Below are 13,976 nucleotides of genomic sequence, written 5' to 3'. Positions count from 1 at the left end.
GGTTGACCATTTAAAAAACATAAATCTCTAGAGCTAGTTTACTCTTGTACGCATTCCAGTTCAGTTCAATATGCTTCCTGTCAGTGGAAGTCAGAGTCAAAGGTCACAAACTGTCACAGTCCTGGGTCGTAACCCAGTGTTTTTGAGTTTTCTTATATTTTGATATTCATTGTTTATGTGCTCATGTCTATTTTGCCTACGTTGCCTTGTTATAGTTTATCATCAGATTCCCCTTGTGTCTTCATCCCCTGTGTTTAAGTCCCCTTCATGTGTTTCATGTCTGCGTGGCTCATGTTATCAAGTTCGTGTCATGTCTGTGTCCCATCATGTTTCCTGTTTTACTTTGAAAGTCTTGTTTATATGTTCATCGTGCTCAGTGCTACTTTTCCCTGTGGCGTCATGATGTTCATTTTTGTCAGCTGTTTCTCCATATGTTTCCACTTCCGCTGATTACCTCCTGTGTGTATTTAGTCTGTGTGTTTTCATTCTGTCTTTGCCAGGTTGTCTGTGTTACCTCCCTCAGATCTTCTCATAGTTCTTAGAGTTGAGTCACAGTTTTCATAGTTTTTAGTTTTCCCAGTTTACGTTCTAGATTAGTTTCGCTACTGTCCTTGTTGCTTTGTTTTGCCTTCTTGTAATCAGCCATGATAAAGGCTTGTTTTCTGTTTGAAACTTAAGTCAAGCTCCGCCTCCCTTTGTATCTGCGTTTGGGTCCACAATTCACAGCTCACACAGTCTGCTCCCGCAGATCGTGACAGTAACTCAGTAACCTGAGTTGAAAAGTTCCACTCTTTGCATGTCTCCAAACAGTATTTCAGTCTTGAGCTGTGGAGGAGAGGAAAAAAGGCAAATGTTGTACTAAATAATTGGAAATAAAGTATCTGAATTTCAGAAGCGGGACCACGCCCCCAAACACGCTCCTTCTGGTTCTTATCTATATAGGTTCCCCCAGTTCTACAAGCTGTTCGTTCTTGTTTACATGCCCCTCCCTCACTCCCCTTTTAATTCTTTAGCTTCTTCACTTATATTTAGTACATGGGGATCTGCCAAGCCCGGGAGCCGCGGCCAGTCCCCTTCAAGGCCTTCCCCAAACCGCAGCTCAATTCATGCCCAAGCCAGTCACCTTTATCTACTAAAACACTATCAAACCTCAAATGAAGACGTGGGCCCAGCAAGTGAAACTGAATGATATCCCTTTACTCTGTCAAGTATGTGCCACAGCTCCATCTTAGTTTTATATAAGGTCTAACGTGTTTTTCCTGCTTACAGCACTGTTATGTCTCCTAATGTCCACTGTGAGTAGTTGCAGAAACACTTTCATTATAACATAAGCACCTGACTGAAAAACTTTAAAAGGACTATTGCTAATAAACTTAATTAAACTTTAGTAAAATCTTATTTTTAAAATTTAAACTCTAGTAATTAATAATTCACACGAATCACTGGTGATGTCATAATTTATGTTTATTTATGTCAGTGTTTCAAACAGGAAATAATCATTTTATGAATTATACCCACTGGGATGGACTAGTGACCTGGGAGTACCCCACCCTCTCACCCAAAGTCAGCAGGGATAGGGTCCATCCCTCTTGTTAACAGGATGTCTGGATGGACAGATGGATAGATGTTTGGTCAGTCTCAGGGCTTCAAATGCTGCCCTTTAGTCGACACAGCTGGTTTCTCACCTGTAAGGTGTCTCTATGTGATAGTCAGCTTGCCAAATTTTACCTTAACTCACCCAAACATTGTCATTAACCCAGTCATGTAGTTTTGGCCTGATTATGAAACCAAACATGAACTGTACTTTCCAGAATCAATGTTGTATAATTTAAGCCTCCCACCCTCCACCTGCCTACTTGTGCACTCTTTAAAGGTACACCGTGTAAAATCTCACAGATAGAAGCTTGAAGACTGCAGTCAGCTGAATTCGGTTTTCTTACCCCTCCCAGTTCAAGTGCATAATCCTGGTGGTTGCTGTAATCCAAACAACTTTAGTCATCATTCATCTATAGTGAGTGTCGGTTGTTAGACTGCTGTTTATCCCACTTTTAAATATGACTGTCTGATGACAGCGATGCTAAAGAGAGTTACTGAGGATATCCTGAACTTTTCTGTCAGTAAGAGCTGCTGTTTTAGCCGCTGTTTTAGCTGCTGTTAGCCGCTGTTTTAGCTGCTGTTAGCCGCGGTTAACAGCTGTTTTAGCTGCTGTTAGCCACTGTTAGCTGCGGTTAGCCACTGTTAGCTGCTGTTTTAGCCTCTGTTAGCCGCTGTTTTAGCTGCTGTTAGCCGCTGTTAGCCGCTGTTTTAGCCACTGTTAGCTGCTGTTTTAGCCACTGTTAGCTGCTGTTTTAGCCACTGTTAGCCGCTGTTAGTGAAACTTTCTTTGAAGTTAATTGAACATTGTTGGACTCTTAGTAATGTTTAGTAAATAAACTCATACAATGTGGGAATGTAATCAAGCGATTTTTAGGATACTCAAGCCTAATATTAGCCTGCATATTGTTAGCTTTTAACCAACTGATGTTTCTTGTTTAGCCAGCCTGACAATATCTAGGAGTAACTGCAACAATATCGGGAATAAATAGTAATGTTATTGCATGTTCCCTGACTTCAGGCATAAAGTGAATTTCATGTGGTGGGTTGAAGTGAGGAGGAAGAGGATGAAGTGGAGGTGGAGGAAGACATAATGAGAAAACGATGATGAAAACATAGATGTGCATTTATTAGATGGTCATTATAGTTTAAAAGATTTAAAAGCTATTTGTGATCTTTATAAGGTGTAATTACGTAAGTGGTTGGAAGTTGCTGTTGGAAGACATAATTTCACACTAATGAATGAACACAATTTTTTTTTCTGTTACATAATTCAGAAAATTACTTACTATATCCTTAAAAAAAGTGGCATCCTTGCAAACACTGTTCATAGGTGGTTCTTGAACCAGTTTTTAGAAAAAGTTATCAATTAATAATATCTAATTAAATTAATTCCATCAATTTTCTTAAACACATATGCCTCAGCTGACACGTCTATCACAGGGCTAATTGTCATTCCATTGTTTGTTAATAGTGTTAATAGTAAGTATTTAGTCCAGTTGATACAACAGTTATATATGGTGCAGCTCAAAGTACTGTATAGTAGGAGACTTAATGCACTTGTATCTTTTAACCTCTGTTATTACAATTTGGCTGAAGCTTACTTCGAGCTCTATATATTAACCCTTCTAAACAGAGGTTAAATAGGGATTTGTAATGGTTTGGGGCCTAATTTAGCTGGGTTAACAAGGGTCAGCAATACTGCCATGTAGCAGCAGAGACAGTTGCAGCTTCATATAGCTTCATAAAGACCTGCAGTGAACCATTACATTTCTTATACGCTTCAGTTCATGTTAGAAAATACAGAGCCCATTCACGACTACAATTAGCTACATATTCCACACTCTCTTATTCAATTAAATCCTACAGAGGTTGGTATTGTGTGCCTTTGCTCTATTCAGCATGGCATCTTTGTCTGCATGTTACTTTGTGTGCAACCTTTCTAATAAGTGCACATTTTTTAATCCTACTACTTGGCAGACCTTTTTTCTTGATGTAGCTCACTTCTGCATGACTGACAACATCTGACTGAGCGGCGCTCCACGCCATCCTGTGCTTGTCCACACACACATCACTCACATCATTATGTACTGAAACAGCACAGAGTGGGTGGTGAGCGCTGACTGACAATCGATTTTGAGCGAGAGGAATGTGGCTACGAACAGTGGCCATTCAGCTTTGTGACTGTAAAGGAAAACAAAAAGCTTAATGTCCACACCGAACCGTCCACTCTTATCGGCTCATTCTACTTGTACAAAGTTTCATAACTTAAACATGTTTGTGTATTTGTTTTTCTCCTCGCAGTGTCTGGAACGAGCCATGAAGTTTTCATTCAACGAGTTTCACCTGTGGCACCAGCTGGGCCTGTCACTCATGGCCGCCCGGAAAGTGAGCTCATTTCTCCGTTTAAATCAAACACCACATCACACCCAAAGGAGATAGCTATCTTCTATCTATTCTATCTATCTAGGTATTCATGACAATGAAATGTAATCTTAAAAAGGCACATTTTTTTAAATGGGAGTCCTCAGAATACCTCACAGTGCTCTTTCAGTCTCTAAGTGTCTGTGTCTGCGTGTGTGCGCGCACAGAGCCATGTGTGTGACAGAAAAATTGATGTGGATTGCATGTGATAAAGTGACTGCAGATCAATGGTGAGATCTAGAAATAGGCTGTTCCCTAGAAGGAGAGGGACCGCCTCAGTGTTGTCAGATCTGCTTCTATTTAGGGCCGGCGGGCGTGCATGCGCACATGTGCTCACGCATGTGCACGTGCACGTGGTCCATTAATGATTGACCTACATGTATTAAGTGACCGTGTGTCTAAATGGGTCTATTAGGGCTGTGTGAGGACAGTTAATGTATGTTTGATGCAGTCGCTCAGAAGCGATCCATGTCATCTGTGGCTGCATGATAAGTGGCTGCTGTTTGCTCATTAATCACAATTTGTCAATGACATTTCCGTGTATGTGTGTGTGCGTTTCAGGGGGTTGGTGCTGTATCTGTATTTAAAGAGTGTGCCAGGATGAGACCAGAAGACCCTTCGTTGCCCTTGTTGGCTGCTAAAGTCTGCATTGATCAGCTGCATTGGGTAATTGCACACGTAACATATACTTGCAAAAAAGGGGAAAAAAAGCACAAACTTCAACTTAAATACTTTCAAATTATTTTTGGCTAATTTGGCTTTTTGCAGCTGCTACTTGCGGAAGCATGATTGGTCTGCAGCTCATTCAGGCAAAGAGCTTTAGGCAAGGCAAGGCAAGTTTATTTATATAGCACAATTCAACAACAAGGTGATTCAAAGTGCTTTACAGAGACATTAAAAACAAAAACAAATAAAAAGTATGATTTAAAATTGATTAAAAAAACAAAAACAAAAAACAAACAAACAAAAAAAACAGTATATAAAATCAGAACAGTAGATAAAATCGGTAGTTAAAATATAAGTTTTGATAAGTTTAAAAGTGTGGATCTGGTGCTTTATTCAAATGCAGCTGAGAACAGGATTTAAATAAAGTGTTTCAGCTGACCTGAGGCTTTCTGGGAGTTTGTTCCAGATATAAGGAGCATAAAAGCTGAATGCAGCTTCTCCGTGTCTGGTTCTGACTCTGGGAACTGATAAAAGACCTGATCCAGATGACCTGAGGGATCTGGAAGGTTCATACTGGGTCAGGAGGTCACTGATGTATTTTGGTCCTAAACCATTCAGAGCTTTATAGACCAGCATCAGAACTTTAAAGTCTATCCTCTGACGCACAGGCAGCCAGAGTAAAGACCTCAGAGCTGGACTGATGTGGTCCACTTTTTTGGTCTTAGTGAGGACTCGAGCAGCAGAGTTCTGAATGAGCTGTAGATGTCTGACTGATTTTTTAGGTAGACCTGTACAGATGCTGTTACAGTAATCAAGCCTACTAAAGATGAATGCATGGACTAATTTTTCCAGGTCCTGTTGAGACATCAGATCTTTTATCCTATATATATTCTTAAGGTGATAGTAAGCTGATTTTGTTAATGTCTTAATGTGTTTTTCTAAGTTTAGGTCTGCATCCATCACTACACCCAAATTTCTCGCCTGGTTTGTGGTTTTTAGGTGTATAGATTGAAGTTCTCTGGTGACCTATAATCGTTTTTCTTTGGCACCAAAGACTATTACTTCAGTTTTGTTTTTGTTTAGCTGGAGAAAATTGTGGCACAACCAATCATTAATTTCCTCAATGCATTTACCAAGAGCCTGTACTTTACTTAACAGATGTCTATGCTTCTGATCAGTTGATAGAAAAATCTACTCAATGCTTAAATAAAGGAAAGAACTTTAAAAATGGTTGAAAAATGCTTTGATTAGAATGCTGATGATTTCCTTTGTTGGCATGACATGTACTTTTAGGGGCAGATCTGTAAAATATTATAGATAATAGATAATAGATAGTAATAATTATTATATTTAAAAAAAAATGTTTATGTTGTTTGACTTTCGCTGCGATGTTTGGACTAAATTTCCCAGGCATACATGTTGTGGTGTAAATTTTCTATGTATACATTTCTGTAGGTGGAGCTGTTTTCCTTGTCTGTTTTGCAGTGTGCTGGAAATTATGCCATTAACTATAAAGAAGTGACACAGAGATGCAGAGTAGCAAATATATCCTCATACATCCTCCTGGGATGTGTCCAGGATTTCCAATATAAACATCAAAAGAAATTTGCATTAATGAAACACAAAGTATGACTGATTTATTGTTACATTGACTGTTCTCTCATTTCGGTCCTACTTTTTGAACTTTGTTTTGCAAATCACATCTACACATGGCAATAAAAGTAAAACATGACATACACAATGCTATTATTTAATTATCAAAACCAATGCAAAATTCAAAAGCAGCAAACTAATTAAAAAAAACCCAAGTACAACCATATTGAACCCATAGGAATTAAAAGGGTAATTAGCAGCAATTGATGGTTTGGACCATTCAGGTGTGTGTTAACTCAATACCAAGGAGGAATCTGCAGAGAAATTTCAATCATAAACATCATAAACTCTACAGTTACAATGTTAAAGTTCATGAGTAAAATTGGAAAAAGATTGAAAAAGTATGGCTTGCTTGGAAGTGTTGCCAGGAGAAAGACATGGCAGCACTGCTCAGCTTTGTGTTGCATCTGGACAAACCCCACGACATCTGGAACAGAAGTGTCCAACTCCAATCCTAGAGAAATACTGGCCTCCAGCTTTTAGATGTATCTTTACTCCAACACAGCTGAATCAAATGATTTTATTACCTCTTCGGCATGCCATCAAGTTAGGAAAAGGCCTGGTAACAAGCTATTGATGCATCTAAAAGCTGCAGGACAGTAGCTCTGTAGGACTGGAGTTGGACATCCCTGGTCTAGATCATGTTTAGCCATGATACACAACGCCATGTTTGGCCAACAACACCTCATATCACATGTCAAGCACGGTGGAGATCTTAAAAAAATCAAGGTTTCTATATTCACCAAAATAACTGTGATTATTATTTTTGCCATAATGAAGCAGCCCTGTTTGCCACATGACAACGACTTTCACGTCTCTTCTTCTTAAAACGGATTTAGCAATTACATTCATACATACTAATTAGCTCTTTTCAATGAAGTCATGCACGCAGCCCTGCATCTGCCCTCAAAGCTTAACATTTACTTTACATCTGGTAACATCTGCATGTCAGCACTGTCACGGTAAGTATATTAGCAGTCTGGTATTAGCATTTAGCTCAAGGCAAGGAGCAGCTAGCGTGATTGAGTGTTATTTCTTGATAATGTGAACGCTCATAACTGACAGTGTAAAAGGCTTGTCACACAACCCGCCTGCAAAACTCTATGCAAAAGTGTGGGAAGCCACAAGCAAATGTTGTAGTTCATTAGTTTTAAAATGAAACAACGTGCAGCAAATACAGCAGGAAACAAATCTTAGTGTACCGTTGCTTTATTTTAAACTTCAGAAATGGAAGAGAGAGATAGATAGATAGATAGATAGATAGATAGATATTTTGAGCCTGACTTGCAACCACAGCCTTTTTAAGATCTCCTCCCAAATCTTTACTGATGTTCACATCCGGAATCTATAGGGACTAGTCGGAAAACTTGAGCTGGCGTTTCTTGTTTGTGCGTCAGAGCTGCGTTGTGAAATGGTGCACTACCACGCTCATGTCAGTTAAACCTTCTTTTAGCTAATTTGCTGTCATATGGGGGTTTTACGTTGCCTTTCTATCCAGCAGCCATGTAAATTTGTTCTTCCAGAGCTTGCCTTTCTTTTCACAGTTGTCCTGAACTGACATTTCTTAATGCCATTTTGGAAAGTGGGAATTACAAGCTGGAAGCCATTTGATATAATTTTATAGTTTTCCACTGCTTCGTGGGTGTCAGTTAAAACATTTTTACACCCTCAGTCAGATGCTTGAAACAGCCCATGGTTTAGTGCTACAACAGCTTTGCTTTTTTAACAATTATAAAACTAAGATTATTGGGATAAAATGACTTTTTGTGGTTAGTTTTTTTGCTGCAGAGCTCTAGCTATGTCACAAAAACATCACTCGACCCAATTGGCAGACCTTCCAACTAGCCATACTTCTTCAGTCTTTTTCTAATTGTACTGTCATAAATTTTAACATTTAACATGCTGGCTGAGGTCTGTAGAGTCTGAGATGTAGCTGCTGGGATTTTTGCAGTTTCTTTCCCTCTTGGGAACATTTAGCTTTGTGTTAAGAGATGCTCATACTTGCTGATGATTAGTTCATCAAGTGCATTTGATTAGCACCACCTGGCTGCTGCTTACCTTCTTAATTCCCATGGAAGCAATTTTCTTGCACATGGTCAGCTTCGGCTAGTACTTACAAGAATATAACATAAAATCGAGTCACAGAATTGCATAGTGCATCTAATGTGCTGATCAAAACTTGTAAGACGACATCACCGGGTCCTTAATATTTGGCAGGGGTCTCAAACTCCAGGCCTCGAGGGCCGCTGTCCTGCAGGTTTTAGATGTGTCCTTGATCCAACACAGCAGATTTAAATGGCTAAGTTACCTCCTCAACATGTCCTGAAGTTCTCCAGAGGTCTGTTAATGAACTAATCATTTGATTCAGGTGTGTTGACCCAGGGTGAGATCTAAAACTGCAGGACACCGGCCCTCGAGGCCTGGAGTTCGAGACCCCTGATATTTGGGATTGATGCTAGGGTCAGTCAGGCAGTTACACACTACTACTGTGAATCCCAGGCCTGCTTAGATACTCCTTCAGTGCATGATCTCAGCAGGGAAGAGAAAATAACACCAACAGTGTTATTTAGTGTAGAGGGAGAGAGGGAGTTGGAGAGAGAAAGAGAGATTAGAAAAGTGGAGCTAACAGAGGCAAATGGAGAGAGCACATCTGTCAGTGGCTGGAGATCATGGCAGGCTGGAAACACTAAGGAGCTTACAGCCGTAATCACAATGGGACACTATGGTTGTAGTGCAGTGTGGCATTACATAAATGTGCCACTGTTATCCACCATCAGCTCCACTGGACAGTCTGGGCTGATATTTACTGCAGCCAACAACGTTATTTATTTTAACATTTTTTGCTCTTTTCTTTGGTTTTTCGTAGGTTTCTTGTAGACATATCTGAAATCCCCCAAACCAGTGACATCACCATGAACTGTGGGACTCTCGATCTTAAACGTAAAGCTGCTTTTCTAAATTCCTGAAGAGCAGTTTTTTGCAGATTCAAGGTTTTCCACCGACAATGGCGACGTGTTCTTTCTCCACACTGTTCAAGGGGAGGAGAAAAAACAAAACAAAATCATAATCTGCCTGAAACGTGCACGGACAGGGTCCGCGTGTAAACGGCTGGTCTATTGTGCGCAGGCTTTAAAAGAGCGAGGGCTGGATTCAGAGGAAGGGAGAGAGAACAGAGGAGGAGGATGAAGGGAGGAGGAGGACATGAAGCGGGGGGGGGGGGGTGTCAGAGCAGTTTGCTTGCTGTTGCACTGGTGTGTTGTCAAAGGCATTACCCCCCCCCCCCACCTCCACCCACGCCCATCTACCCACCTGCCCGCCCGCCCGCCACCAGCCATACCTCACACGGAGTGACACACTTTTTCCTCAGCTCAGAGCACCTCGGCTCGGCTGAGCCACACACCGCCTGCAGTCTACTGCTGTGTGTGTGGGCGAGCGTGTGTGTCCTTCAGCAAACTCTGCGCTGTCCTTCAAGCAAATCTGTCCGGACTGTCCTCGCACTAAACTCACGTCCCTCCCCACTGCATCGCAGACACATTTTGCTGGACAGACTGGCAAAGTTTACAGTACCTCACAATTCACACAACAAATATAGATTTTTTTATTTTTATGAGTTTTATCAGTCTTGTCCATCATGCTCACCCATGAGGGAGGCATGTGATTGATCCCAGCTTTGCAACCAGAGTCTCAAAGAGCCCCAAAAGCCCCAAAAAGAACAAGAAGTCGACTGAGTCGACTGTAACAGATGGTGTGGCTTCTACAGAGCACTGATCTTCACATCACAGAGTCAGCTGGGGATTACGCAAAGAGATCGAAGACAAAGAGACAGTTCTGCGCGATGCTTCGAACAGCCCCATCTCCATGTAGCTTATTGTTGCACCAAAAATTGATTCAACTTTGTTTTTCCTCGTCCCTCTGCCGCATATTCATCCCAGCTAACATCCTTCAGAGGTCAATGTGTTTATATCTGTGTGCAGATCAAGGAGGCAGAGGCTCTGTCCCAGAGTGTGGTGTCTATGGGGGAGGAAGCAGGAGAATTTCTGCCTAAAGCCTACCTGGCTCTGGGACTCTGCTGCAGTCTGCAGGGCTCTGATGGTAAATCTAACCACACAATCTGAAGAAATATATGGAGAACATCCTGTCCAAAATAAAAACAATACCACTGGTCATTTGTTTGGAATTCCCTGAGAAAAGCAGCAGTTTGTGGTCATGCAAAGAAGAAGGCAGCCAGCTACAAAACCTTGTAATGAGTTCAGGGCTGATGTTGGGTTCACTTGATTTCCAGTGGACACAGTTTAAATTCTGTCCGCTGCCAGCAGGAAATAGCTTAGTCGACAAGTGTTAACTAGATCTTACTGTCTATGGGACTTTTTATTCTGGGTCTGTGAGAGTAGCATTGCCTGATTCAATAATTCATGTTTGCCTTATATTAGACTGGACCTTTATAAAACCTGTCAGTTCAAACTGCTCCCCAAAAAAAGAACCGAGCAACAAGTGTAGGGAAACTATGTCCACAGCCAGAGCTTTGCCCTGGGTTTAGTGAATTATCTGCTCTCATTGACCTCATACGAAATGGAGCGTTGGAGCAATCTAAAACCTGAGCGTCAATCTGCATAATGCAAAACTGTAAGTGAAGTGTAGGTGAAGGCAGCTAGAAAACCTTGTGATGAGTTTGAGCTGTTCCATAGGATACAATTTACCGTATTTTTCTCACCATAAGGCGAACCGGATTATAAGGCGCATTAAGCGAAACAAAACAGTCAGATAAGTCAAACTTTACTCAACTCATTCTTCTTGCTTCCTCCTCGTCCATACCATTGATTCATTAATGTAGAATTATCTCTCAGCTGCTCTATTCCCATGTTGTTGCTGTATATTAATGACTAACCTCATATTGTGGATGGATTATCTCATTTGTTCTCCCGACTAAAGTTTGATCTGTTTACAGCATCCTGCCACGTTAACTTTTATTGTGATAGCAGAGCTGTAAGTTTTAATTTTTCAGAAATCTCTCAGTCAGAACATGGTATATTATATTAAGGTAAAAAATAGCGAGCTAACTAACTGCTAACTCCGTAAAATTTCATAAATTCCGGTTTCATGGATGCCTGGATGTTAAACTTAATTGTTACACCTGGTAAAGCAGCAACGCTGATCATTTTATTAAAGATGGAAGAATTTAGACAGTTTTTAACTCTCAGTGATGCTGCAGTGTTCGTTTGACTTTGGGACCTGAAGCTGACGGAGTTTTGGACCCAGATTACTCCTCGAGGCTCCTGACTACGGTAGCCGTAATGCTCCAGCAAGCCATCAGGCTGTGCGGCTTCGTAGCTTACCAAAGTCGTACTAAAACAGATTTTTGAGCGCCGTGTACCACATAAAATTCAAGGCCAGTAAGCACAACCAGAATTCATACATGCGGTGCACCGGATTATAAGGCGCACTGTCGATTTTGAGAAAATTAAAGGATTTTAAGTGCGCTTTATTAGTCCGAAAAATACGGTAGGTCTCATTTCTGGCTAATAGGAAATAGTTTAGTCAACATCAACAATGATGGACTGTCTAAGCTACTTGTCAAGACACAGGCCTTCATATAACTGCCCCTTATTCCAACTCTTGTTTTAACTTGCTTGAACCGTGGTCCATCATCAGCTTTTATTTTTATCTGAAATTGTAAATTTCCCATTTTTCCTGCAGCTTCTCTGACCACAGACAGAAACGACTTCAACAAAAAGGCACTAAATGCTTTGAAAAAGTAAGTCCGGCTTGTTTCATTCTCTATCACGTGTTTCAGCCACGCAAGCCAGCCACACAGTCCAACAGTCCACCCTCACTGAGCTATTTGTTCCCTCTACAGAGCTCATTCACTGGACCCTCAGGATGCGCAGATTGCCATGTACCTGGCTCTGCAGCTGGCCATCGTACGCCAGGTAAAAGCAAGCCAATGGAATCAATACTGAAGCTTAGTTTTTGTTTGTTTTTTTGACAAACTTGTTTTTTTTCTTTTTCTTTTTGACAAATTTGGTGTTTATCTGGCAGGTATCAGCAGCTATGGAGCCCCTTCAGGCAGCTTTATCTCTCTGTGGGGATGACTTACACTCCCTCCACCTGCTCACCCTGCTGCTCAGTGCCCAGAAACACCACCATCATGCTCTGGACACCCTTACTTTGGCCCTCGGCCAGCACCCTGACAACTTCAAGTAAAACCTACTATGCCATCCCACACACGCACATGCACACACGTACGCAACAGAAAATGTTGGTGGACTGAGGATAACTCAATCGATCGCTGCACTTCTAACACTTTGTAGATTGTTTTTTAAGTGTGTGTGTAAAAGAGCTCCAGAGAGTGGTGCAGCCAGGTTCTATCCTAACACCAGTCCTCTCCGTAGGGATAGGGTGTCTGCTCCGCTACACAAAAGGCCAAGCACACACCACACACACACACACACACACACACTTGAAGCCTTATTTAGACGTGCCAGAGTGGAAGTCTGCATTGCGGTACCGATGCCCCTCATACACCCTTACCCTTCTAACACTGCAGCTCTGACCCAGACCTAAGTGCTGCTGTCCTGGCTGAGCTAAGACGTCCTAACACATAAAGCCACTTGTCCGCTACGCTAAGCACACACACTTTGACAATTAAAGTGAACTCATTTTGGCCATGGAGGAAAGTAGTGATGTGAAAGGGCATGTTGCAGGTTTGAGGGCTTGAACCTTTGACCTTTGGCTTCAGGGCTGGTAATACTAACCATTTCTTCACCTTTGTGCAGAATCATATTCGACCAAGACTTTAAAAGTATACAAGAGTTAATAGATAAAATATTGTAGTAGGCAAAGTACGCAAGATCATAAGTATGAGAAAGTGATAAGAAAGATTTTTAATTAGAATCCGGTTTGATTGGAACGCATTTGAAGCAGGTTGGTTGCAGCATGAGCCCATAGCTCTGGTTTCTTTCCTAACAGTATTTCACGCACATAATTCTAGTCATCCGGCACAAAAACATCTAAAAAAAAAACATGCTCATTAGCAGTGGAAAAAGCTCTATTGTATCTGACACTGACAACATTAACTATCAAGGCCAATTATTTCACACTAACAATAATTTGGAAGCATGTTGCATCATCTTTCTGATGTGTTTTCTTTCTATCTCAAAGCCCAGTCAAGCATTACAGAGTACAGCCATTTGGGGTCAGTGTTGGCCTCCACGGTTGCAGAGCAGACAGATGGGGTGCATCCATAGATCAGGAGGGAGAGGAAATGCAGACAAGAAAAAAAACAACAAAACTGATCAAACAGCGAAAGGAAGGAAGGACACGAGAGCCTGACAGAAGGAGAAAAACACAGAGTGGGAGGATCCAGGAAAGACACTGTTGATTACAGAATTGATTTACCGATCTGTGCTGTAGGTACAGTCGGTAGCTCGCATGCGTTCTCTCACTGTCTTGATGCACAATCACACACTCTTAGACACACACACCTCCTTCGCAGAGACACTTGACTGCTTTGACCCATTTAAGAGCTCTTTTCCGGGCTCAGCCAATCACATCACTCTCTGCGCCAGGAATCCCCATCGCCCCGGTAACCATGAGGTCATATGGATAGAGCAGGCAGCATCATTGTTGTTTCCAAACTGTTG

At 41.5% G+C, this 13,976-nt stretch overlaps 1 protein-coding gene across 4 annotated transcripts in view; it reads left to right on the top strand.

Moving 5' to 3' along the window:
* ttc7a (tetratricopeptide repeat domain 7A) overlaps positions 1 to 13,976 on the top strand; it is a 201,483-nt gene that overhangs the window by 16,235 nt on the left and 171,272 nt on the right. For all 4 annotated transcript variants that reach the window (XM_085183504.1, XM_085183501.1, XM_085183503.1 and 1 more), the window contains 6 exons: positions 3,898 to 3,981; positions 4,579 to 4,683; positions 10,311 to 10,428; positions 12,031 to 12,088; positions 12,191 to 12,263; positions 12,373 to 12,533. In XM_085183504.1, coding sequence (XP_085039630.1) covers positions 3,898 to 3,981; positions 4,579 to 4,683; positions 10,311 to 10,428; positions 12,031 to 12,088; positions 12,191 to 12,263; positions 12,373 to 12,533 — 599 coding nt within the window. The remainder of the gene's footprint in view (positions 1 to 3,897; positions 3,982 to 4,578; positions 4,684 to 10,310; positions 10,429 to 12,030; positions 12,089 to 12,190; positions 12,264 to 12,372; positions 12,534 to 13,976) is intronic.

This window comes from Neolamprologus multifasciatus, chromosome 13 (genome assembly GCF_963576455.1).
Source record: "Neolamprologus multifasciatus chromosome 13, fNeoMul1.2, whole genome shotgun sequence".
NCBI lineage: Eukaryota > Metazoa > Chordata > Actinopteri > Cichliformes > Cichlidae > Neolamprologus > Neolamprologus multifasciatus.
The sequence above is the reverse complement of the archived record's forward strand: the minus strand, read 5'-3'. Positions and strand labels throughout refer to the sequence as shown.